The 26,652-nt window shown below is 46.4% G+C and overlaps 1 protein-coding gene across 4 annotated transcripts in view; it reads left to right on the top strand.

The window, feature by feature from the left end:
• The window catches only part of pnkd (PNKD metallo-beta-lactamase domain containing), a 46,585-nt gene extending 37,508 nt beyond the window's left edge, over window positions 1–9,077 (top strand). For 2 of the 4 annotated variants that reach the window (XM_078204704.1, XM_078204706.1), the window contains 4 exons: window positions 82–168; window positions 5,336–5,451; window positions 6,581–6,718; window positions 7,276–8,185. In XM_078204704.1, coding sequence (XP_078060830.1) covers window positions 82–168; window positions 5,336–5,451; window positions 6,581–6,718; window positions 7,276–7,338 — 404 coding nt within the window. In that variant the 3' untranslated portion in view covers window positions 7,339–8,185. Of the gene's footprint in view, window positions 1–81; window positions 169–5,335; window positions 5,452–6,580; window positions 6,807–7,275 lie in introns of those variants that run through there. The other 2 variants (XM_078204703.1, XM_078204705.1) reach the window with 2 other exon arrangements.
• Window positions 9,078–26,652: the final 17,575 nt, after the last annotated feature.

The following is a 26,652-nucleotide window of genomic DNA, read 5'->3' as shown; positions in this document are numbered from 1 at the left end:
TCATGTATGTGTGCCGTCATCATCTCTGCTGCTGTCTTCTTGTGAAGCCCATTTGCTGTTATGTGCTTTCTGTAAATGTAGGTCGGATTTTTGAGGGGAGCTCCTCGTTGATGTTGTCCTCGCTGGACACTGTGGCCTCACTCAGTGACGAGACGCTGCTATGGCCAGGTAATTGGTATTAGAAGCACTGGATGCAATGGGACTCCTCTGGGTTTGCTGGTTTTAATCGAGGACTGTGTTGATGGTCGGGGTAAGGTCAGCCTGCAGTGACCACAACTTGGATCTATGTAGTGCCTATAATGCAGCAAGGTTTCAGAGGAGTGTTATCAGCCAAAACTAAACACTTGGGGAACATTGCCTAACCGAAACAACAGATGTATACTTAATAGAGCTTTTGGTTTTTAAATGTCTTTGAGCTGTATGCTTAATTGTCAGTTTCATTTAGCGTAAGTGTCTCTTTTTCTATCCTTGTAACACTGCACAGTGACACAGTGGTTAGCACTGCTGCCTCACAGCATCAGGGACCCGAGTTCGATTCCTGGCTTGGGTGGCTATCCATGCAGAGTCTGCACGTTCTCCCCGTGTCTGCGTGGGTTTCCTCTGGGTGCTCCGGTTTCCTCCCACAGTCCAAAGATGTGCTGGTTAGGTGCATTGGCCATGCTAAATTCTCCCTCAGTGTACCCGAACAGGTGCCGGAGTGTGGCGACTAGGGGATTTTTACAGTAACTTCATTGCAGTGTTAATGTAAGCCTACTTGTGACACTAATAAATGAACACTCCTGGGACAGGTACAGCACAGGGTTAGATACAGAGTAAAGCTCTCTCTACACTGTCCCCATCAACACTCCCAGGACAGGTACAGCACGGGGTTAGATACAGAGTAAAGCTCCCTCTGCACTGACCCCATCAAACACACTGTGCTGAAAATCAGTACATAAATTATTTTTGAATATAGTAGAGGAAAAACATTTGTGCAGTCATGTCTCAGTTTGCTTCCACGGCTCATTGACTGAGCCCTTGATGTCTTGTGTTATTAATTAGCTGAAGTCTCACGGATAGAACATAGAACAGTACAGCACAGAACAGGCCCTTCGGCCCACGATGTTGTGCCAAGCTTTATCTGAAACTAAGATCAAGCTATCCCACTCCCTATCATCCTGGTGTGCTCCATGTGCCTATCCAATAATCACTTAAATGTTCCTAAAGTGTCTGACTCCACTATCACTGCAGGCAGTCCATTCCACACCCCAACCACTCTCTGCGTAAAGAACCTACCTCTGATATCCTTCCTATATCTCCCACCATGAACCCTATAGTTATGCCCCCTTGTAATAGCTCCATCCACCCGAGGAAATAGTCTTTGAACATTCACTCTATCTATCCCCCTCATCATTTTATAAACCTCTATTAAGTCTCCCTCAGCCTCCTCCGCTCCAGAGAGAACAGCCCTAGCTCCCTCAACCTTTCCTCATAAGACCTACCCTCTAAACCAGGCAGCATCCTGGTAAATCTCCTCTGCACTCTTTCCAGCACTTCCACATCCTTCTTATAGTGAGGTGACCAGAACTGCACACAATGTTCCAAATGTGGTCTCACCAAGGTCCTGTACAGTTGCAGGATAACCCCACGGCTCTTAAACTCCAACTCCCGGTGAATAAAGGCTAACACACTATAGGCCTTCTTCACAGCTCTATCCACTTGAGTGGCAACCTTTAGAGATCTGTGGATATGGACCCCAAGATCTCTCTGTTCCTCCACAGTCTTCAGAAACCTACCTTTGACCCGGTAATCCACATTTAAATTAGTCCTACCAAAATGAATCACCTCACATTTATCAGGGTTAAACTCCATTTGCCATTTTTCAGCCCAGCTTTGCATCCTATCTATGTCTCTTTGCAGCCTACAACAGCCCTCCACCTCATCCACTACTCCACCAATCTTGGTGTCATCAGCAAATTTACTGATCCACCCTTCAGCCCCCTCCTCTAAGTCATTAATAAAAATCACAAAGAGCAGAGGACCAAGCACTGATCCCTGTGGCACTCCGCTAGCGACCTGCCTCCAATCCGAAAATTTTCCATCCACCACCACCCTCTGTCTTCGATCAGACAGCCAGTTACCTATCCAATCGGCTAACTTTCCCTCTATCCCACACCTCCTCACTTTCATCATGAGCCAACCATGGGGGACCTTATCAAACGCCTTACTAAAATCCATGTATATGACATCAACTGCCCTACCTTCATCAACACACTTAGTTACCTCCTCAAAAAATTCTATCAAATTTGTGAGGCACGACTTGCCCTTCACGAATCCGTGCTGACTATCCCGGATTAATCCGCATCTTTCTAAATGGTCGTAAATCCCATCCCTAAAGACCTTTTCCATCAATTTACCAACCACCGAAGTAAGACTAACCGGTCTATAATTACCAGGGTCATTTCTATTCCCTTTCTTAAACAGAGGAACAACATTCGCCATTCTCCAGTCCTCTGGCACCATCCCCGTGGACAGCGAGGACCCAAAGATCAAAGCCAAAGGCTTTGCAATCTCATCCCTTGCCTCCCAAAGAATCCCGGGATATATTTCATCAGGCCCAGGGGACTTATCGACCTTCAGTTTATTCAAAACCGCCAGGATATCCTCCCTCCGAACATCTATTTCCTCCAGCCTATAAGCCTGTAACACCTTCTCTTCCTCAAAAACATGGCCCCTCTCCTTGGTGAACACTGAAGAAAAGTATTCATTCATCACCTCGCCTATCTCTACTGACTCCATACACAAGTTCCCACTACTGTCCTTGACCGGCCCTAACCCCACCCTGGTCATTCTTTTATTCCTCACATAAGAGTAAAAAGCCTTGGGGTTTTCCTTGATCCGACCCGCCAAGGACTTCTCATGTCCCCTCCTAGCTCTCCTAAGCCCCTTTTTCAGCTCGTTCCTTGCTAACTTGTAACCCTCAATCGAGCCATCTGAACCTTGTTTCCTCATCCCTACATAAGCTTCCCTCTTCCTTTTCACAAGATATTCCACCTCTTTCGTGAACCATGGTTCCCTCACTCGGCCATTTCCTCCCTGCCCGACAGGGACATACCTATCAAGGACACCCAGTATTTGTTCCTTGAAAAAGTTCCACTTTTCATTAGTGCCTTTCCCTGACAGTTTCTGTTCCCAACTTATGCCCCCTAATTCTTGCCTAATCGCATCATAATTACCTCTCCCCCAATTGTAAACCTTGCCCTGCCGTACGGCCCTATCCCTCTCCATTGCAATAACAAAAGACACCGAATTGTGGTCACTATCTCCAAAGTGCTCTCCCACAACCAAATCTAACACTTGGCCCGGTTCATTTCCCAGTACCAAATCCAATGTGGCCTCACCTCTTGTCGGCCTATCCACATATTGCGTCAAGAAACCCTCCTGCACACACTGCACAAAAACTGCCCCATCCGAACTATTTGACCTACAAAGGTTCCAATCAATATTTGGAAAGTTAAAGTCCCCCATGACAACTACCCTGTGACCCCCACACATATCCATAATCTGCTTAGCAATTTCTTCCTCCACATCTCTATTACTATTTGGGGGCCTATAGTAAACTCCTAACAACGTGACCGCTCCTTTCCTATTTCTAACCTCAGCCCATATTACCTCAGTGTGCAGATCCCCCTCGAAGTGCCTTTCCGCAGCCGTTAAACTATCCTTGATTAACAATGCTACTCCTCCACCTCTTTTACCAGCTTCCCTACACTTACTGAAACATCTATACCCCGGAACGTGCAACAACCATTCCTGTCCTTGTTCTACCCACGTCTCCGTAATGGCCACAACATCGTAGTCCCAAGTTCATCTACCTTGTTCCGGATGCTCCTTGCATTGAAGTAGACACAGTTCAACCCACTTTCCTGTCTACCGGTACCCACCCTTGACCCTGATACCTTCCCCAATACCTCACCACCCTCAACACTGACTTCCGGACTACAACTCTTTTTCCCACTCCCCTGACAAATTAGTTTAAACCCCCCTGAAGAGCCGTATCAAATTTCCCTCCCAGGATATTGGTGCCCCTTTGGTTCAGGTGCACCCCGTCCTGTTTGTACAGGTCCCACCTTCCCCAGAATGTGTTCCAATTATCCACGTATCTGAAACCCTCCCTCCTACACCATCCCTGCAACCACATGTTTAACTGCACTCTCTCCCTGTTCCTCAACTCGCTATCACGTGGCACCGGCAACGTACCAGAGATGACCACATGTTTTGTCTTGGCTCTCAGCTTCCAGCCCAGCTCCCGAAATTCCTATTTTAAATCCCCGTCCCTTCTCTTACCTATGTCGTTGGTACCGATGTGTACCACGACTTGTGACTGTTTCCCCTCCCCCTTAAGAATCCGGAAAACACGGTCCGAGACGTCACGGACCTTGGCATCCGTTAGGCAACATACCATCCGTGAGTCTCTTTTGCTGCCACAGAACCTCCTATCGATCCCTCTAACTAACGAGTCCCCAATAACTATTGCCCTCCCGCTCTGCCCCTTACCCTCCCGAGCCACAGAGACGGACACAGTGCTGGAGATCCTCTCACTGCGGCTCACCACTGGTATGTCGTCCCCCTCAACCGTATCCATAGTGGAATACTTGTTGCTAAGGGGAACGACCACAGGGGATCCCTGCACGGACTGCTTCCTCCCAGCCCCTCTCACCATCACCCATCTGTTTTCATTCCTCGGAGTAACTGTATCCCTAAAGCTTCTGCCTATGGCCACCTCTGCGTCCCTAATGATCCTAAGTTCATCCAACTCCAGCTCCAGTTCCCTAACACGGTTTTGGAGGAGCTGCAGATGGGTGCACTTCCCACAGGTGTAATCAGCAGGGACACTGACGGAGTCCCTCACCTCAAAAATAGTGCAAGAGGAACTTTGCACTGCCTGCACACCCATCCCCTCTGGATACCTTGCCAGTACCAGGTAGAAACAGCAAAAATGAATTAAACTCACCCCTGCTTGCCCTTTCTGCCTAAGCCCTGTGAGCCAAAGCCCTTATAGCTCGCACTCTGCTTCCCACTCACTCCACAGCCCACTCCCGACGCTGCCCGCTGTATACTGCAGCCTACCTTTTATACCTTTTATAGTGATCATTCTCCACATTCAAAATCAGGATTTATCCACCGGTGAGATAAAAGCTGTCTGCCCTTTGCAATGAAATCCGAGCAAGTTGGGGTGAATCTGTAATCTGAAATAGAGATGGTTTTGCCACTGCGTTGGAAGGATGTAGTTTGTCTGGGAGAGTGCTAGATTATCCCCCATGTGATTGAGAATTGTTTGTCCACACATCTCCAGGTCATGAATATGCACAAGATAACCTGATGTTTGCTGCTTCAGTTGAACCAAACAATCCTGCTATCTTCAACAAACTCGACTGGGTTCTGCACCAGAGGCACGATAAGCATTGCACCGTGAGTAAAGGGATATCTTTACATTGACCTGTTTATCCAGATGTGGAGATACCGGCGTTGGACTGGGGTAAACACAGCTCTCCACTCCACCTGACCAAGGGGCAGCGCTCTGAAAGCTAGTGGCATTTGCTGCCAAATAAACCTGTTGGACTTTAACCTGGTGTTGTTAAACTTCTTACTGTTTATCCAGCCCCAGCTACTCTGTCAATGTTTATGTTGTGTTCGAGCCTCCCACCCGACTGATCCTTCTATTCCTTTCTCCCTCGTGCGTTTATCCAGCTTCCCTGTATCTGGGCAAACAAGTTTAGAGCTGGATTGGGGGGGTGGCGGGGGGGGGGGGGGAGTGGAAATGGGAGGGAGGGGGGCAGGTGTGTCTGCAGGGATGGTGACTGCCACCCATAGCTACATAGTTCATGTATTCCACTGGAATGTGAAATCGGAACTTGGAGCCTGATCCCTGGTTCCCAGGATTGAGCTCTGCAGCTTCTGATTTGAGGCAAGAAGCTAATGACTGAGCTGGAAGTTGACTCCTGCCCTGTGCAGGCTGTACGCCAGAAACATCAAAGCTGCCTTTCCTCGTCCAGCTGCTGACTGACTTCCCTATCTCTGTAACCTCACCCACCCTTCCACCCATCCCAGATCTCTGTGCTCCTCTAATTCTGGCCTCTTGCACATCCTGATTTTTAATTGCTCCACCACTGGCGACCATGGCTTCAGCTGTCCAGCCCCAAACTCTGGAATTCCCTCTATAAACCTCTCCAACAATCTACCTCTCTCTCCTTTTTAAGATGCTCCTTAAAACCCACCTCTTTGAACAGGTTTTTAGTCACCTGTCCTGACGTCTCTTTCTGTTCCAGTCTTCCCTGCGTTCCACCCAGCCATGCGCTGTACCCAGCTATGTATGCCCTGTCCTCTTGCTTGAAATGCTGCCTCTGTTGTTTCATGGTCACTCTCCAGTATGACGCCATGTCACTAAATGCATGAGACTAAAAATTGTGGAGACACTCGACCACAGAAGACATTGCACTTTGGTCCAATTCTGTCCTTGGTGTTCGCATGTGTGTTCTTTTTCTCAGCTGGAATACGAAAAGCAATGTGAAACTGTTCCATTCTTTGTCTTGTTGTGTAGTGCCCATCGACAATCGGGGAAGAGAAAGAGTACAATCCGTTTTTGCGAACTCACTCCAGCGATTTACACGATGCTCTTGAGATCGAGCGAGATCTTGACGAAGACTTGACTTCCTTCAGATCCAGGGTCCTGGAGGAGGTCCGCAAGCGTAAAGATATTTTCAATTATAGATAGCATTTGGAAGAGACTCCTATTTTCCCCCTCTCTCCACCCCCCCCCCCCCCCCCACCCCCTCTCTGTCTCTCTCCTCCCCATCTCTTCTCTCTCCCCCTCTCCTCTTTCCCCCTCTCTTCTCCCTCCCCCTCCCCAACCCCTTCCTTTTTCTTGCTCACTTTTGGTCTTCCATGCCCCTCTATCTTTGTACAGGAAACTTTATCAACGTGCAACCAAGAATCAAATGGAAACTTGAGCAAAGACAAATCCAGGAGGTTGCATGAAACCGGGAACCACTCACTCTATCAGCACTGTTCTAGTACTTCTGCGATCAATTAACCTTGTTGATTGATCAAATCAGGGAACTTTTGCTGGCATATCATTCCCTCTATAGTGTAAATATCAATTCTATCTATTTTTTATGTGATGTACTGTAAGATCAGATGTGTAAAAGCTGTATCTTTATCACTGTAGCTGTTCAGAACTTCATTTACCAAAAATGAATCACGCTGATGTAAAAGATGTTCTCCCTTTATTTATAGATCACCAAAAACAAACAAACTTCCGTGAAGGTACGAGGAATGTCCAAAGTATATTTTACATGAAGCCTTTACCACTAGAAACTCAAATACATGATGTGCTTGCCACTGTTTCTGTGTTTTTTTTTTGTAGTCAAGTTGGAATGGGTGTAGAGGCAAAATCAAGTAAAATTAATTTGTAAAAAATCTCACCTGTTTGCTGTTAGGTTCGAACTAACATGAATTTCTCAGTTTCTGCAGGTCATAGCACCATGTCGTTGCTTGTTTGGCATGGAATTGATGTTTGGAGCAGAATAGAGGAAGCTTTACTCTGTACCTAACCTGTGCTGTACCGTTCCTCCCCCCATGCTGTACCTCTCCCAGGAGTGTGGGACAATGTGGAAGGGAGCTTGACTCCATATTCAACATGTGCTGTACCTGCCCTGGGAGTGTTCGAGACACTGGGTGCCTGAAATGGAAATCATTCCATGCCCAGCACGAACACCCCTCGCTCACTTGCACGGACATGTAAAGCGAAATGTAGCATGCGTTGGATTGCATTTTGTGTGTGAGGATGGGACTTCTCCCAGCATAGGGTCCCTGGTTTCATACTTCACTTGCACTTCAGAGGCAGGAAGGCAGTGCTGTGTGCCATGTTATGCCCTCTGTCTCAGGATGGTTCTCTCGATAGTTACCCTGAAACAGCAAGATATTAACAGGGCCTGTTCTTCCACTCAGCAGTAAGTTGGTCTTGGAATCACAATGGAGGCCTCTAGGTATGAAATCTGAATTTTATTTACTTCACTGGAACTGAACATAATGCTGCAAATTCAGATGTAGAGATTTTGAATTTTACTTTGAATGTCATATCTTTTAATGTGCTCCAGTGATACTGTACTATCAAATTTCTATTAAAAAAATCTTGTATATAGCCTTCCTCAGTGCTATTTTATGATGTCCAGTATGTTAAGAAAAAGAAAGTCAATTGTTTCACAGTGACAGGAAAGGGGAAATGTTTCTAGCCTCTGTCACACAGCAATAGAAATTGATCTTGAATGCTGTTGAAAAGAGAGATGGGTTGCCAAAGCTTTAGGGCTTGAAATGAGGACAAATGTCAGAGTGCCTAATTTCAAACAATCACAATTTGTACTTCAGGGGAAAGGGGTGCTCATCAGCTTGCAAGCCGATACTGGCTGAGGTATTGCCATGGAGATAGCAATAAGGACCTTTTCAGCTCCCCAAGCTCCTGGGTAATTCAAAAAAGGTGCAAGGCTTGAACGTATTCTTTTTGTTTGCAGAAAATAGGTCATTGCATGTGAATGTATAAAGTAAAAGTAAAGTTTGTTTATTAGTCACAAGTAAGGCTTATATTAACACTGCAATGAAGTTACTGTGAAATTCCCCTAGTCACCACACTCCGGCACCTGTTTGGGTCAATGCACCCTAACCAGCATGTCTTTCAGATTATGAGGGGAAACCGGAGGAAGGATGTTGCTTCAAGCAAGAGTAAATGAGCCGTGTTACAAGTTGGACTGATTATCTTAAATTGGCTGTTAGTGTAGCTATTAGCACACTCCGGGTTGTTCAACAAGTGCTGTCCAATTGTGGAATCACATCTAGCAAGACGTTTAGCTCCCCATTGCTTTCTCCATGGCAGTGCCTCAGTCAGTGAGAGTTGACTTGCCAACTGATCAATACCCTTTTCTCCTTTTGTGTAAACTGTTGTGATCTGAAATTTGACGTTCTTGAGTTTGTCCTGATGAGTGCAAGAGGAGAAGCTTCAGGAACATGTCTCTTCTTCAGTGATATTAAAGTTCTGTACTACCAACAAATCAATCTGTCTTTAATTGATTCTGGGATTTCCACCACACAACTTGAGACAAACCACAACTGCACCTTGGCAAAGAAAGAAGTAATTGGATTTATACAGTACCATGTATAACCCCAGAATATCCTGAAATACTGCAACCAATGAAGCACTTTTGGTGGCGTGGTCACAGTTGTGATTATGGAAACGACAGCCAATTTGCACACTGCAAGCTCCCGCACAACACAGGAGATAATCATCATTTCTGTTACATTGACTCCAGTTGAGGAATAAATATTGACAAGGGAAAACTCACCTGTTCTTGGGAAGAATGCTGTGGAATCACTTGTGTTTGTAATAAGGTCGACTGAGTAGGGTTCAGTTCTATGCCATTCATTTGAAAGATGTGATTTTTTTTTAATAGCAATTTTCAGGTTTTTGTGGTAATTTTCTGGTACCAAATTCTTACCAGAATATTTAAATGTAGTTTTATAATTGGCGTTTTAATTCTTCGGTGCTAGGGTTCCAGACACTATCCTACTGCAGTTCAGGGCTGGTTTGGAGTAGTGTGTCAGGAGTGCGAGCGTTCTGGTGAGACATTAGGCTTGCTCTGATTCCAGAGCATCTAGATAGAAACAACATGTTTTTATGTGGAGATGTCGACTTTGGACTGGGGTGAACATAGTAAGAAGTGTCATAACACCAGGTTAAAGTCCAACAGGTTTATTTGGAATCACGAGCTTTCAGAGCACTGCTCCTCCCTCACTCACCTGAGGAAGGAGCCACGCTCTGAAAGCTCGCGATTCCTAATATACCTGTTGGACTTTAACTTGGCATTTCACTGTTTCTATGTGAAGAAGAGCAGGGAATCCTTGCTGTGTGATCGCCAGTATTCATCCCCTGACTGACACCACCCGAAGAAATTAACTAGCTATATTTAAGAAGAAAATAGTCTTGGGATATGGGTGTCATTGGCAAGGATGTGGAGATGCTGGCGTTGGACTGGCGTAAACATAGTAATAAGTCTCTCAACACCAGGTTAAATAAACCTGTTGGACTTTAACCTGGTGTTGTGAGACTTCTTTACTGTGTCATTAGCAAGGCCAGCATTTCTTGCCTATTTTTCTTTTCCCTTGTACTGCTCTGGCCTATATGTGACTCTAGATCCACAACAATGTGGATGACTCTTAAATGCCCTCTGCAATGGCCAGCTCGGGCAATTAGGGATGGGCAACAAATGCTGGCCCGGCCAGCGATGCCCATATCCCATGAATGAATTTTTAAAATTAATTACAGCTTGCCAGCACGAAAATGACCCATTGATCCCTACTTGCTGTTTCTTGTTAGTGAACCAATCCTCCACCCGTACTAATATGATAAGCTTTACACCAGGAATATCCAACCTTTCACCAGGCTGACGGGTGGGGTGTTGGGTTTCACACTCGAGGGACTGATGAGCAAACGTTAAACATAACATTGATTTTTCTGTAAATAAATTTAAGTAATAAATTGATTATTAAGTAATTATTAAAAAGTATCAAGTGGCAGAGTTAACCAATTAAACCATGTGTTTTGCCATTTTGCTTCAGAAACATAGTTAAAAAGACAGTCTGAGTCCCAATTCCTGATTGCCAGAGAAGGCAGGGGGCGGGGGGGTGGTGGTACCAGACCAAGCGAGGGAGTTGATCTAAGTAACACTGACCTTGCCTTCACCTCCGGTGGCACACACTCCATGCTAGTGTCGGTGGAATTCATGGGGGTCAGAAGTGGATTGTCTTTCAGCCTAGGGTTTCCTCTTCAAGGGACCCAGTGTGACACATTCACATGTACCAGAAGCTATACATGTTAATATACAGTGCCCTGTTCTTTGCAAAAATAACATGTACACACATTACATTTGTTACAGCTAAACAAAATAGATATCAGCCATTCGCTGGTTCATTCCTCAGAGAGGTGCCTTGACCAATCAGAGTCAAGCTGCCTTGTTTTGAATTTCAAAGATTGCTTGGCAGTTAATTGTCATCATCAACTAGTGCATTCTCCATGGCAATGTTTTACCAATCAGCATTCTTCTCATGAAGTATAAGTTGTTGTTCCCTTTACATTTGGTATTCTTGTGGATTGTCAGGATGAGTGCAAGATGAAAAACTTTGACAAAAAAAAGACTTGTTTCAGCAATGATTAAAAAGAGGCAGACATCCAGAGACAAATCATTTAATGGCACAGAAGATCATTTCACCTGTTGTGGGCCTGCTGACTGAAAAAGACAGTATGAAGTCTCACAACATCAGGTTAAAGTCCAACAGGTTTATTTGGTAGCATAAGCCACAAGTTTTCGGAGCACTGCCCCTTCATCAGGTGAGTGGGAGTTCTGTTCACAAACAGGGCACAAAGACACAAACTCAATTTACAAAATAATGGCTGGAGTTTGTGTTTTTATATACCCTATAACTTGTTCTTATGTTTTGCATTCAGAGAATGCTGACCTCTGTTCTGCTATGAACACATTCTGCTATCTGATCTTTATGCCACTATTAGCACCTGCTTTAGTCTTTAACACTGCCGTTAATAATACTCTCTTTGTCCAAATAATGGCTGGCGTTTGTGTTTTTATATGCCTATAACTTGTTATTATGTTTTGCATTCAGAGAATGCTGACCTCTGTTCTGCAATGAACACATTCTGCTATCTGATCTTTATGCCACTATTAGCACCTGCTTTAGTCTTTAACACTGCCGTTAATAATACTCTCTTTGTCTTATGTCCATGACATCTTTGTCAAACCTCTGCTGGGCTCTCACCTACCCCAGGGCGGGGCACTGTGAGTAACTTGAACAACTTAACATTGAGAAGAAGGTGGTATTCATGGTTTTAACAGGCCTAAAAGTGGATAAATCCCCAGGCCCAGATGAAATGTATTCCAGGCTATAGGGTGGGAGGCAAGGGAGGAGATTGCAGTGGTTCTGACAATAATTTTGGCCACTGGAGAGGTGCCAGAGGACTGGAGGTCAGCTAATGTGGTACCATTATTCAAGAAAACACCAGGAAATTACAGGCCAGTGGGTCTAACATCAGCGGTAGGGAAATTATTGGAAAACATTCTGAGGGACAGAATTAATCTCCATCTGGGGAGGCAAGGATTAATCAAGGATAATCAGCATGGTTTTGTCAAAGGGAGAACATGATTTACTACATTGAATTTTTCAAGGAAGTGACTAGGTGTATAGATGAGGGTAGTGCCATTGATGTAGTCTACATGGACTTCAGTAAGGCATTTGACAAGGTCCCACCATGGGAGGCTGATGAAGAAGCTAAGAGCCCATGGGATCCAGGGCAATTTAGCAAACTGGATCCAAAATTGTCTTTGTGGCAGGAGGCAGAGAGTGATGGTTGAAGGCTATTTTTGTGACTGGGAGCCTGTGTCCAGTGGTATTCCGCAGGGATCGGTGCTGGGTCCCTTGTTGTTTATGGTGTACATTAATGATCTGGATGTGAATGTAGGAGGTATGATAAGTAAGTTCGCAGATGACACAAAAAATGGTGGTTTGGTGAACAGTGAGAAGCAAAGCCTTAGATTACAGGATGATATAGATGGGCTGGTTAGATGGGCAGAACAGCGCCAAATGGAACTTAACCCAGAAAAGTGTGCGGTGATGCATTTTGGGAGGACTGACAAGGCAAGGGAATATACAATGAATGGTTGGACCATATGAAGTGCAAAAGATCAGAGGGACCTTGGGGTACATGTCCATAGATCCCTGAAGACAGCAGGACAGGTAGATGAGGTAGTTCAGAAGGCAAATGGGATACTTGCCTTTATTAACTGAAACATTGAATATAAGAGCAAGGAGGTTATGATGGAGCTGTATAAAATGCTCACTAGTCCACAGCTGGAGTAGTGCGTGTAGTTCTGGTCGCCACACAATAGGAAGGAAATGATTGCACTAGAGAGGATGCATAGGAGATTCACCAGGATGTTGCCTGGACTGGAGTGCTTTAGCTATGAAGAGAGGCTGGCTGGGCTGGGATTGCTTTCCTTAGAGCAGAGAAGGCTAAGGGGCGACCTGCTTGAGATATACAAAATTGTGAGGGGCATTGATAGGGTGGATAGGAAGGAAGTTTCCCCCTCAGCAAAGGGGCAATAATCAAGGGGTTATAGATTTAAATTCAGGAGCAGGAGGTATATAGGACATGTTAGGAAAAACCTTTTCACCCAAGAAGGTGATAGGATTCTGGAACTCGTTGCCTGAAAGGGTGGTAGAGGTGGGAATCCTCACAATATTTATGAAGCATTTAGATGTGTACTTGAAATGCTATAGCATACAAGGCTACAGATTGAGTACTGAAAACGGGGAGGCGATGGCGTAGTGGTATTATCGTAGACTATTAATCCAGAAACTCAGCTACTGTTCTGGGAACCGGGATTTGAATCCGGCCACGGCAGATGATGGAATTTAAATTCAATAAAACATATCTGGATTTAATAATCTACTGATGACCATGAAACCATTGTTGATTATTGGAAAAACCCATCTAGTTCACTAATGTTGTTTAGGGAAGGAAAACTTGCTCTGATGAAGGATCATCCAGACTCGAAATGCTGGCTCTATTCTGTCTCCACAGATGCTGTCAGACCTGCTGAGATTTTCCAGCATTTTCTGTTTTAGTTTCAGATTCCAGCATCTGCTGTAATTTGCTTTTGTTCTTCCCCGGTCTGAACTACCTGTGACTGCAGAGCCACAGAAATGTGGTTGATCTTCAACTGCCCTCGGGCAAAAAAAGTTTTTTTAAAAAGTTTATTTATTAGTCACAAGTCAGCTTACATTAACACTGCAATGAAGTTACTGTGAAAATCCCCTAGTCGCCACACTCCGGTCCCTGTTCGGGTACACTGAGGGAGAATTTAGAATGGCCAATGCACCCCAACCAGCACGTCTTTCAGACTGTGGGAGGAAACTGGAGCACCCGGAGGAAACCCATGCAGACACGGGGAGAACATGCAGAGTCCACACAGACAGTGCCCTGAGGCTGGAATCAAACCCGGGTCCCTGGCGCTGTGAGGCGTCGATGGTAGTCATGATGTGGATGCCGGCGTTGGACTGGGGTGAACACAGTAAGAAGTCTCACAACACCAGGTTAAAGTCCAACAGGTTTATTTGGTAGCAAATACCATAAGCTTTCGGAGCGCTGCTCCTTCGTCAGATGGAGTGGAAACACATTTCCACTCCATCTGACGAAGGAGCAGCGCTCCGAAAGCTTATGGTATTTGCTACCAAATAAACCTGTTGGACTTTAACCTGGTGTTGTGAGACTTCTTGCTGTGAGGCAGCAGCGCTAACCACTGTATCACCGAGCCGCCCCTCGGGATGGGCAATAAATGCCGGCGACATCCATGTCCCATGAATTAATTAAAGAAAAGAATGGGATTAGAATTGATAGGTGCTTGATGGCCAGCATGGACACGATGGACTGAAGGGCCTCTTTCCTGCCTATCTGTGATACCTTTTCATCGTAAATAAAGTGCAAAATGCTGCAAAAACTCAGCAGCTGTGACAGCAACAGTGGAGGGAGAAACATTGTGAGTCCACATGATTCCTGTTCAGGGTTTTCTCCCTCCACAGATGCAAACGGACCTGCTGAGTTCATCATTCACTTTCTGTTTCTATTCCAGATCTCCAGCATCCGCAGTATTTTGCTGACACGGAATCACAGTTGGGCAGGCCTGAGGCTAGATGGGCTGAATGGCCTGCCTGTCCGAAGGGCCCTGGTTGCTATGGTGACAGCAGGCAGTGGAGGTAGACAGCTGTGTGAAAGCCGGGGTCCTACGGGAGAGCGGGCGGGGACGTTGCCGTCTCCGTGGTGATCGTCTCCATGGTAACTGTCTCCATGGTGACCGCAGCCGGCAGCGCGTGGAGCAGCTCGAGCGCCTCGGAGCCGATCGCCCGCAGCGGCAGCGCAAACCCCCTCAGCGAAGCGGCGGTGAGGAACTTTACAGTTAAATTTACCGGAATACGGGATCCGATTCCCATCCCCTCATCCCCACCCGCCTGTCCTGACATTTAATCTCAACCCTTAAATTAAAACTCACCCACTCCTCCTGTCACCCTGTCTTGTTTACCGGCCCGACATCTCACTGTCGATTGGTCACTCCGGTTGTCCCGGCGACCGGACCCGTCTGCTGATTGGCTGCCGGAGCTGTCCATTAATCCCCTGCGGCACGCGGATTGGCTGAATAGGAAAGGCGGGGTGGGGTAGTGATCCACATCTGTCATCTGATTGGTTGGATTGGGCTTGACCCAGCCCATTTTGCCTGTCCATAAAGCACGTTAACCAAGCCCATTGGTTGGATCTGCTGTCCATCAAACGTCTTGACCCAACCCATTAGTTGGATTTACTGTCCATCAAACCCCTTGACCAAACCCATTGGTTGGATTTACTGTCCATCAAACCCCTTGACCAAACCCATTGGTTGGATTTGCTGTCCATCAAACGTCTTAACCCAGCCCATTGGTTGGATTTACTGTCCATCAAACGCCTTGACCAAGCCCATTGGTTGGATTTGCTGTCCATCAAACGTCTTGACCAAGCCCATTGGTTGGATTTGCTGTCCATCAAACGTCTTGACCAAGCCCATTGGCTGGATTTGCTGTTCATCAAACGTCTTGACCAAGCCCATTGGTTGGATTTGCTGTTCATCAAACGCCTTGACCCAGCCCATTGGGTTGTCTATCAAAGGGGTCAGCAGTTGGCCTTTGGCAATGCAAAGGGCTCTGTTCGCAGTGAGATGGGGATGTTCCCTTTCAGCTTGCCCACCAGCTCGAAGGCGCCAGACAGCCCATTGCCTAACCCTCCCTCTTGCTCTCCCAGTGACAGTCACTCCCCTGGGGTCTGGTACCATCTGTGCCGGCTTCCTTCCTTCACCTTACCTGAAATGGCCAGTCCTCTTCTATTTTATTGTTTCATGGGATTGTGGGTATTGCTGAAGAGCCCAGCATTTATTACCCATCCCTAATTCCCACGAGGATGGTGTAAGACAGACAAGTGTGACATACCGTAACAGCAATTGGTGGCACAGTGGTTAGCACTGCTGCTTCACAGTGCCAGGGACCCAGGTTCGATTCCCGGCTTGGGTCACTGTCTGTGTAGAGTTTGCATGTTCTCCCCGTGTCTGCGTGGGTTTCCTTCGGGTGCTCTGGTTTCCTCCCACAGGCTGGAAGATGTGCTGGTTAGGTGCATTGACCCAAACAGGCGCTGGACTGTGGCGACTAGGGGAATTTTTGATTTGATTTATTATTGTCACATGTATTAACATACAGTGAAAAGTATTGTTTCTTGTGCGCTATACATACAAAACATACCGTTCATAGAGAAGGAAAGGAGAGGGTGCAGAATGTAGTGTTACAGTCATAACTAGGCTGTAGAGAAAGATCAGCTTAGTGCGAGGTAGGTCCATTCAAAAGTCTGACAGCAGCAGGGAAGAAGCTGTTCTTGAGTCGGCTGGTACGTGACCTCAGGCTTTTGTATCCTTTTCCCGAAGGAAGAAGGTGGAAGGGAGAATGTTCGGGGTGTGTGGGATCCTTAATTAAGTTGGCTGCTTTGGCGAGGCAGCGGGAAATGTAGACAGAGTCAATGGAATTTCACAGTAACTTCATTGCAGTGTTAATGTAAGCCTTACTTGTGACTAATAAATAAACTTTACTTTACAAATCTCCTGGTAGGAAACAGAGAGGAACAATTGTCCTTCGGACATAGGTGGTGAGCCGCCTTCTTGAACTGCTGCAGTCCATGAGAAGTAGGTACACCCACAGTTCTTTTAGGAAGGGGCTTCCAGGATTTTGATCCAGTGACAGTGAAAAAAACTGTTGTAATATGCCTTGAAGGGTGTGATGTCTGGCCCCTTTAAGGGGTGGTCTTCTGAAAGGATCACATGATTTTTATTATTTATTTATTAGTCACAAGTGGGCTTACATTAACACTGCAATGAAGTTACTGTGAAAATGCCCTAGTCGCCACACTCTGGCGCCTGTTTGGGTACACCGAGGGATCAATTAGGAACCGAGTTGGGGCTTCACTCCAACTTGTCTGGGCTTGTCCCAGCAGTTAGATCCTGGGGTCATGTCTAGAAGCATTGAATCTGATTCACTCTGTAAATAGATTTTGTCATGAATAAACATTTATAGTTTGTTCTGAACTGATGGAGCCAAGTTATTACATTTGACGACAAGGTACAAATCAGCACATGCGATTACAAGATCATCAGCACAGAACCTGGTCCAGTTGAAATCAAGCTTGCAAAGTAGATCTGAGCTGCAGGGATGCCTGTATTTGGTAGATTGGATCCCTTCAACATGTCCACTGAAGAGTGGGTACAGTATGTTGAGTGATTAAAATATTTCTTCAAAGCAAACAGAATAGAAGATGAGGGAAAGAAGAAGGCGATGTTATTAAGTGCGCATGGGACCCAAACCTATAAGTTGATCCGTAGTCTAATGTCCCCAAATGTGCCCAATGCAGAAATTGTGGATTTGGTAAAGGGGCACTACCATCCAAAGCCCGCTGTGATCGTGCAACGATTTAAATTCAATTCCACAGGGAGAGCCCCAGGGAAGACCATTGCAGCATACATAGCAAGGCTCAGACTGCAGGGCATTGTGACTTTGGAACAGCACTAAATGACATGCTGAGAGATCAGTTGGTCTGTGGAGTAAATGATGAGGCTATACAGAGGACGTTGCTGGCAGAAGCTGAGATTAAATTTTAAAAGGTGCTGGATATAGTGTTAGTGATGGAGAGCACTGAGAAGGCTGCCCAGGAACTTCAGAGTGCACAGAATAGTGTGGTCCACCAGTTAGGGTGGGAAGCTGCAGGCAGCAGTGACACCAAAAGAGAAGATGTCAGTTTAAACCAAGAAAAAATACAGAAACTGGTAGTTTTAGAAGATTCATGAGAATGAATCAACAGCCTAGGTTCGGACAGAGTGTGGGGGAAATCACTCCCCAGAGATGTGCAAATTCACGAGTGCTTCATGTGCCACAGGAGGCACAGATGCAAGAGTAAGCAGAGCCTGCCTAGTCGCAGCAGGGTGAACAGCTCGGCACCAGTACATATTGTGGAAGATTATCTTGCAAGTGACAGGAATGTCCTATCATTAATGTAAAAGCAGGCAATGTTAAAGGTAATGTAGAAGGTAGCCCCCATCAGAGTGGTACTATTAGCCAATCGTAGACCATTGAGAATGGAAGTCAACCTGGGAGCCTCTGCCACCATGTAGTAGGGGAGCAGGCCGATGGATATCAGCGAGAAGGGGTCCAGCCTCTGAAATTAAAGAACACCGCAACAAGACTGGCAACATACATGGGGAGGGGTGGTGGGGGGAGGGGGGGGGGGGTGGCGGGGGCCTGCTATTAAGATTATGTTTCCAACCAAAGCCCCTGTGAGTTATTGGCAGCAATCTGCCCAACCTCCATTGATAATGGTGTCTGGGCGAGGACTATATCTAATGAGCCACGACTGGTTCCAAGAAATTAGACTCAACTGGTTGGATATTTTCCAAATAAAGGAAGGAGACCTGCATGAGGTAATCCAAAAGTACCAGGATGTTTTTCAAGATGAACCTGGAAAGATTAAAGGCTGGAAATTCACATAGACCCGGAAGCCACCCCAAAATGTTTCAAGGCTTGGCCTGTGCCCGACATTCTGTTGGAGAAAGTCGAAACCAAACTAAAAAAGCTGGAAGAACTGATTATTATACAGCTGGTCCAGTCTGCAGAATGGGCAGCACCCATAGTGCCCATGGTAAAAATCAGATAAAACAGTCCCCATCTGTGGAGACCAAAAATTGTCATTAAACTAGGCTGCAAAGCTAGACAAATATTCTCAAAAATAGAGGATTTATGTGCAAAACTGCTGGAGAACAGTCATATATGAAATTAGCTATGAGTCATGCCTGTCAACAATTGGAGTTAGATGATGTTTTCAAAGGCTATGTGACTATTAACAGCCATAATGGATTATACATGCTTGTCTTTCAGTGTCTTTGTCAGCTTGTGCCTTTTGAAAGAACCATGGCAAGTTTACTACAGGGCTTTCCACTTGTCATTGTATATTTGATGATGCATTGATTCCTGATGCAACCGACGAGGAACATTTGACTAATCTAGAAGAAGAACTGAGAAAATTTCAGGAAGTGGGATTTCGCCTAAGAAGGGAAAATTGTACTTTCCAGGCCAGCAAAGTAGCTTTCCTCGGCTACCGTGTGGATGCCCAGGGATTGCATCTTATGGAGGACAAAGTGAGGGCAATAACAGAGGAATCAGCCCCTAGAAACACCCAGATCAGCCATGGGTGTAAGTCCACATAGATTATATAGGACTATATTTGGGCACCATGTTTCTACTATTGGCAGATTCCCATCTCCAAATGGATGGAGCTATTTGAGATAAGATTCACAACCGCACTTGCCATAGAAGCAAGACCTGGACAATATCCAGGTTTGGGCTGATACTTGGCAAGTAACATTCATGCCATGTAAGCACCAGGCAATGACCATCCCCAACAGGAGAGAATCTAACCATTACCCTGTAACATTCAAAGGCATTAACATCACTGAATTTCCCCACTATCAACAGCCTGGGAGTTAACATTAACTAGAAACTGAACTGGACTAGCCATATAAATATTGTAGCTCCAAGAGCAGGTCAGAAGCTAGGAATCCTGTGTCGAGTAACTTGCCTACTGACTCCCCAAACCCCGTTCAGCCTTTACAAGACACAAGTCAGGAGTGTGACGGAATACTCTCCACTTGCCTGGATGGGTGCAGCTCCAACAACGCTCAAGAAGCTCAACACCATCCAAGACAAAGCAGCCCCGCTTGATTGGCACCCGATACACAAACATTCACTCCCTCCACCACTGGCGCAGCAGTGTGTACCACCTACAAGGTGCACTGCAAGAACTCACCAAGGCTTCTTCAGCAGCACATTTCAAACCCATGACCCCCAGCATTTAGAAGGACAAGACTGTAGATCTACGGGAACACCACAATCTGCAAGGTCCCCTTTGAGTCACTCACCATCCTGACTTGGAAATGCATTGCCATTCCTTCACTGTCACTGGGCCAAAGTCTGAGAACTCTCCCTAACAGCACTGTGGGAGTACCTACTCATGATATGGAGATGCCGGCGTTGGACTGGGGTAAACACAGTAAGAGGTCTCACAACACCAGGTTAAAGTCCAACAGGTTTATTTGATAGCAAAAGCCACTAGCTTTCGGAGCGCTGCTCCTTCGTCAGGTAAGTGGGAGTTCTGTTCACAAACAGGGAATATAAAGACACAAACTCAATTTACAAAATTGGCAGCCATCTGCCCAACCTCCATTGATAATGGTGTCTGGGCAAGGACTATATCTAATGGGCCACGACTGGTTCCAAGAAATTAGACCAATTTTGTACTCAATTTTGTAAATTGAGTTTGTGTCTTTATATGCCCTGTTTGTGAACAGAACTCCCACTCACCTGACGAAGGAGCAGCGCTCCGAAAGCTTGTGGCTTTTGCTACCAAATAAACCTGTTGGACTTTAGCCTGGTGTTGTGAGACCTCTTACTGTGTGTACCTACTCCACATGGACTGCAGCGGTTCAAGAAGGCAGCTCACCACCACCTTCTCAAGGGCAATGAAGGATGGGCAACAAATGCTGGCTTAATCAGTAATGTCCACATGTAGGAATGAATTTTTTAAAAAGCCATGAACTTACTGAATGGCGGACTAGGCTTGAGGATTGATGACCTCATACTGAATCCAATATGACTTCTTCAGAACTGGAGAGAGGTAGAAATGTGATGGGTTTTATGTTGTTGAGAAATGTTGGGGGGGAGAAAAGGGCAAGTGGACTAAAATGGAAGGTCAGGGATAGGTTGGAGAGCAGCAGAGATGAAAAGACAGGGATGTCATGAAACACATGGGGCCCGATTTTCCCATCGCGACGTGCTAATTGTTTGGCGTGTCGGGTTGGGAGATGCTCATGTTGGCCATTTCGCGAGATTCGAACATGCATTCCCGGCACATGTGGGTCTCTCACTGCTGGAGAGCAGGCGCAGTCGGGACTGCACTGGAAACCAGCGGGAAGACCAGGTAAGTCATTTTAATCTATTTTTAATGTAATTTTAATGTGATTATCGGGCCCGGGACTGAATTCTCCGGGCCCGATAGCATCTTCCACCCCGCCAGGAGCCCTTCATTCCGGCGGGGTTTAGAGTAGCTCCCCGCATTCGGGGAATTAGCTGGAGACCCCGCTGGAGTGAAGGGGGGGCAATCGGGGCCCCCCAGAGGGTCGGGCAGCGAGGGGGGTGGGCACCCTGACAGTGCCAGATTGTGCTCCCATGGCACTGCGCCCATGCCCAGTGGACACCTTGGCCCTGCCCACCATCGAGCAGTGCCAAAGGGGTGGGGCCTATTGTGGGCAGGGCTTAGGCTGATCGGTGGGGTGAGAGGTCCCGCTGCCACTCTGCATGGGGATCGGTCAGGGCTGGAGGGAGGTCAGTGATGAGTGCAGGCTGGGGGTGGTGGTCTGAATCCTGAAGGAGTCTGCCTCCCATGGAGGGTGTCTACCGGGGTGGGGGGTCTGCCGGGGTTTGGGAGGGGTTTGTCACTGCTGGGGGGGGGGGGGGGGGAGGATGCTGGAGATCAGGGCACTCTGGGACGGCGAGGGGGGAGTTGGGCCTGGCCCGGGAATGGTCGTGGGGGCCGGGATCAGGGGTGGTTGGAGGGACAGCACTGAGGGGGTCCCGGGCTGGCCAGTGATCGAGCTGTCCAGCAAACATGAGGTTGACAGAACAGGGCCACTGCGCACGCGCAGAGTTCTGGAGCTGTCAAACTCTGGTGTGATTTGACCCTGCCCCCCGAACCTTTAATGATATTCACGATTGTGACCACTGCATTGCACAGAGTGTGGCAGATTCGAGCCTGAACTCCCACTGAAAAAACAGTTACACCAGTTTTCCCACGAATTCAGCACTTAGAATTATAGATTTTTTTTTTATAGAACAGTACAGCACAGAACAGGCCCTTCGGCCCACGATGTTGTGCCGACCTTCATCTGAAACCAAGATCAAGCTATCCCACTCCCTACCATCCTGGTGTGCTCCATGTGCCTATCCAATAACCGCTTAAATGTTCCTAAAGTGTCTGACTCCACTATCACTGCAGGCAGTCCATTCCACACCCCAACCACTCTCTGCGTGAAGAACCTACCTCTGATATCCTTCCTATATCTCCCACCATGAACCCTATAGTTATGCCCCCTTGTAATAGCTCCATCCACCCGAGGAAATAGTCTTTGAACGTTCACTCGATCTATCCCCTTCATCATTTTATAAACCTCTATTAAGTCTCCCCTCAATCTCCTCCGCTCCAGAGAGAACAGCCCCAGCTCCCTCAACCTTTCCTCATAAGACCGACACTCCAAACCAGGCAGCATCCTGGTAAATCTCCTCTGCACTCTTTCCAGCGCTTCCACATCCTTCTTATAGTGAGGTGACCAGAACTGCACGCAATATTCCAAATGCGGTCTCACCAAGGTCCTGTACAGTTGCAGCATAACCCCACGGCTCTTAAACTCCAACCCCCTGTTAATAAAAGCTAACACACTATATGCCTTCTTCACAGCTCTATCTACTTGAATGGCAACCTTTAGAGATCTGTGGATATGGACCCCAAGATCTCTCTGTTCCTCCACAGTCTTCAGAACCCTACCTTTGACCCTGTAATCCACATTTAAATTAGTCCTACCAAAATGAATCACCTCACATTTATCAGGGTTAAACTCCATTTGCCATTTTTCAGCCCAGCTTTGCATCCTATCTATGTCTCTTTGCAGCCTACAACACCCCTCCATCTCATCCACTACTCCACCAATCTTGGTGTCATCAGCAAATTTACTGATCCACCCTTCAGCCCCCTCCTCTAAGTCATTAATAAAAATCACAAAGAGCAGAGGACCAAGCACCGATCCCTGCGGCACTCCGCTAGCAACCTGCCTCCAGTCCGAAAATTTTCCATCCACCACCACCCTCTGTGTTCGATCAGATAGCCAGTTACCTATCCAATCGGCCAACTTTCCCTCTATCCCACACCTCCTTACTTTCATCATAAGCCGACCATGGGGGACCTTATCAAACGCCTTACTAAAATCCATGTATATGACATCAACCGCCCTACCTTCATCAACACACCTAGTTACCTCCTCAAAAAATTCTATCAAATTTGTGAGGCACAATTTGCCCTTCACAAATCCGTGCTGACTATCCCGGATTAATCCGTATCTTTCTAAATGGTCGTAAATCCCATCCCTAAGGACCTTTTCCATCAATTTACCAACCACCGAAGTCAGACTAACCGGTCTATAATTACCAGGGTCATTTCTATTCCCTTTCTTAAACAGAGGAACAACATTTGCCACTCTCCAGTCCTCTGGCACCATCCCCGTGGACAGTGAGGACCCAAAGATCAAAGCCAAAGGCTCTGCAATCTCATCCCTCGCCTCCCAAAGAATCCTAGGATACATTTCATCAGGCCCAGGGGACTTATCGACCTTCAGTTTATTCAAAACTGCCAATACATCCTCCCTCCGAACATCTATTTCCTCCAGCCTATTAGCCTGTAACACCTTCTCTTCCTCAAAAACATGGCCCCTCTCCTTGGTGAACACTGAAGAAAAGTATTCATTCATCACCTCGCCTATCTCTACTGATTCCATACACAAGTTCCCACCACTGTCCTTGACCGGCCCTAACCTCACCCTGGTCATTCTTTTATTCCTCACATAAGAGTAAAAAGCCTTGGGGTTTTCCTTGATCCGACCTGCCAAGGACTTCTCATGTCCCCTCCTAGCTCTCCTCAGCCCCTTTTTCAGCTCATTCCTTGCTAACTTGTAACCCTCAATCGAGCCATCCGAACCTTGTTTCCTCATCCCTACATAAGCTTCCCTCTTCCTTTTCACAAGACATTCCACCTCTTTTGTGAACCACGGTTCCCTCACTCGGCCATTTCCTCCTTGGGAGAATTTTGGGAGAATTGGGCCCATGATGGAATAAGTAGAAATGATAACTCTGAAGTTGAAAGCTTTCATCCAGAGTAGGTGTTAATCGCAGAATAAAGGTTAAAATGACATTGCAGCTTAATTTATATTCAGAGGAACACACCAGGAAGACAGCCACTGATTCTGAGGCATGTCTCTATCTGAAACAATTATTTCTGCTGCAGTAATTACTGTACTTGTGTAGCCTAGGGGTCTCACCCACTCACTGAGAGTGCAGAAACAATTGTAATTACAGCTCGAGGCCACATCTGCTGTTTAAAACCGCTGCAGTACACTTGCTCTCTCACCCTTAATTCTTCAGTTTTACGGGTTGTTGTGTGGCAGGGAGCATATTGAAGGCATGAATTTGATTGTTGGATTGCCAGCAGTGCATAACATGCAGATGGTGTCGCACTTCTCACTTTCTTGGAAAAAAAGGCGTTAATTTAGATTGTATTGTGCCTTTATGATGGTTCGCATGATAGTTATGTTACTGGGCTAGTAATATAAAGACCTGGGCTAATAATTGCAGAATCTTTACAACGCAGAAGGGGACTCTTCGGCCCATCGAGTCTACGCTGGCTCGCTGAATGTACATTCTATCTAGTCCCAGTCCTCTGCCTCAGCCCCGTTACCTTGCACATCTTTTCTGATAGCAATCCAATTCTCTCTTGAATACCTTGATTGATCCTGCCTCCATCACCCTCTCAGGAAGCTCATTCCAGACTTCACCCACCTCCCAGGAAGTTTATTCCCGATTCCAACCACCCTCTGGGTGAAAAAACTTTTTCTCATATCACTTCTACTCCTTTTGTTCATTATTCTGAATCCCTCCAGTTCCTGATATACTTTTAATAGGAAACGGTTTTGCACAATTTACCCTGTCGGTACCCCTCAGAATCTTGAATACCTCAATCAAATTTCCTCCCAGCCTACTTTTCTCCAAGGAAAACAGCCCCAATCTCTCCAATCTATCCTCATAGTGCTTTATCCCAGAATAATTCTTGTGAATCGCCTCAATACTCTCTCCAATGCCTTCACATCCTTCCTCATGTCTGACACCAATAACTGGATGCCGTACTCCAGATGAGGTATGACCATTATCTTACACAAGTTCAACGTGACCTCCTTACTCTTATTCTCAATGGCCCATTAATACAGTCTATTAATATTAATACTATATGCTTTATTAACTGCTCTCTCAACATTACATGCCACCTTCAATGAATTATGTACATACGCACCAAGATCCCTTTGTTTCTGCACCTCCTCTAGAGTTTCTCCCTTTATTCTATAGTGTTTCTCCATATTCGTCATGCCAAAATGAATCACCATGCACTTCTCTGCATTGAGCTTCTCTGCCACTTGCCTGCCCAATCCACCAACATATCTATGTTCTTTTGAGCTTGAAGACAATCCCCACCATAGTTGACAATGCTTCCAATTTTCGTATCATCCACAAATTTTGAAATCATGTCCTGTACTCCACAGTTAAGGTCATTAATATATATCAGGAAGAACAAGGGTCCCAACACCGTCCCAGAAACCTTAGTTAGGCTGCACTTGGAATATAGTGTTCAATTCTGGTCACCACACTACCAGAAGGATGTGGAGGCTTTGGAGAGGGTACAGAAAAGATTTACCAGGATGTTGCCTGGTATGAAGGGCATTAGCTATGAGGAGAGGTTGGAGAAACTTGGTTTGTTCTCACTGGAACGATGGAAGTTGAGGAGAGACCTGATAGAAGTCTACAAGATTATGAGGGGCATGGACAGAGTGGATAGTCAGAAGCTTTTTCCCAGGGTGGAAGAGTCAATTACTAGGGGGCATAGGTGCAAGGGGCAAGGTTTAAAGGAGATGTACAATGCAAGTTTTTTACACAGAAGGTGGTGGGTGCCTGGAACTCGCTGCCGGGGAAGGTAGTGGAGCAGATACGATAGTGACTTTTAAGGGGTGTCTTGACAAATACACGAATAAGATGGGAATAGAGGGATACAGTTCCCGGAAGGGTAGGGGGTTTTAGTTCAGTCGGGCAGCATGATCGGTGCAGGCTTGGAGGGCCGAAGGGCCTGTTCCTGTGCTGTAACTTTCTTTGTTCTTTGCAGAAGGAGGCCATTGGCCCATCGAGTCTGCATAACAACAATTCCACCTAAGCTTTATCCCCATAACTCCACATATTTACCCTGCTAATCTCTCTAACCTACACGCCCTGGGACACTAGGGGGCAATTTAGCATGGCCAATGCACCTAACCCGCACATCTTTGGACTGTGGGAGGAAACTGGAGCACCCGGAGGAAACCCACACAGACATGGGGAGAATGTGCAAACTCCACACAGTGACCCAAGCTGGGAATCGGACCCAGGTCCCTGGAGTTGTGAGGCAACAGTGCTAACCACTGTGCCGCCCTTATTGGTGGGAGATGAATAGCACTGTAATGATCTGGAATGTTCTGTCTGAAAAGGCTGCGGAAACAGATTCAATAATAACTTTTGTATGGGAAATTAATATCTTTTTGAGTT

The sequence above is a fragment of the Mustelus asterias genome, unplaced genomic scaffold (genome assembly GCF_964213995.1).
Source record: "Mustelus asterias unplaced genomic scaffold, sMusAst1.hap1.1 HAP1_SCAFFOLD_432, whole genome shotgun sequence".
Lineage (NCBI taxonomy): Eukaryota > Metazoa > Chordata > Chondrichthyes > Carcharhiniformes > Triakidae > Mustelus > Mustelus asterias.
This window is presented reverse-complemented; position numbering and strand designations above follow the sequence as displayed.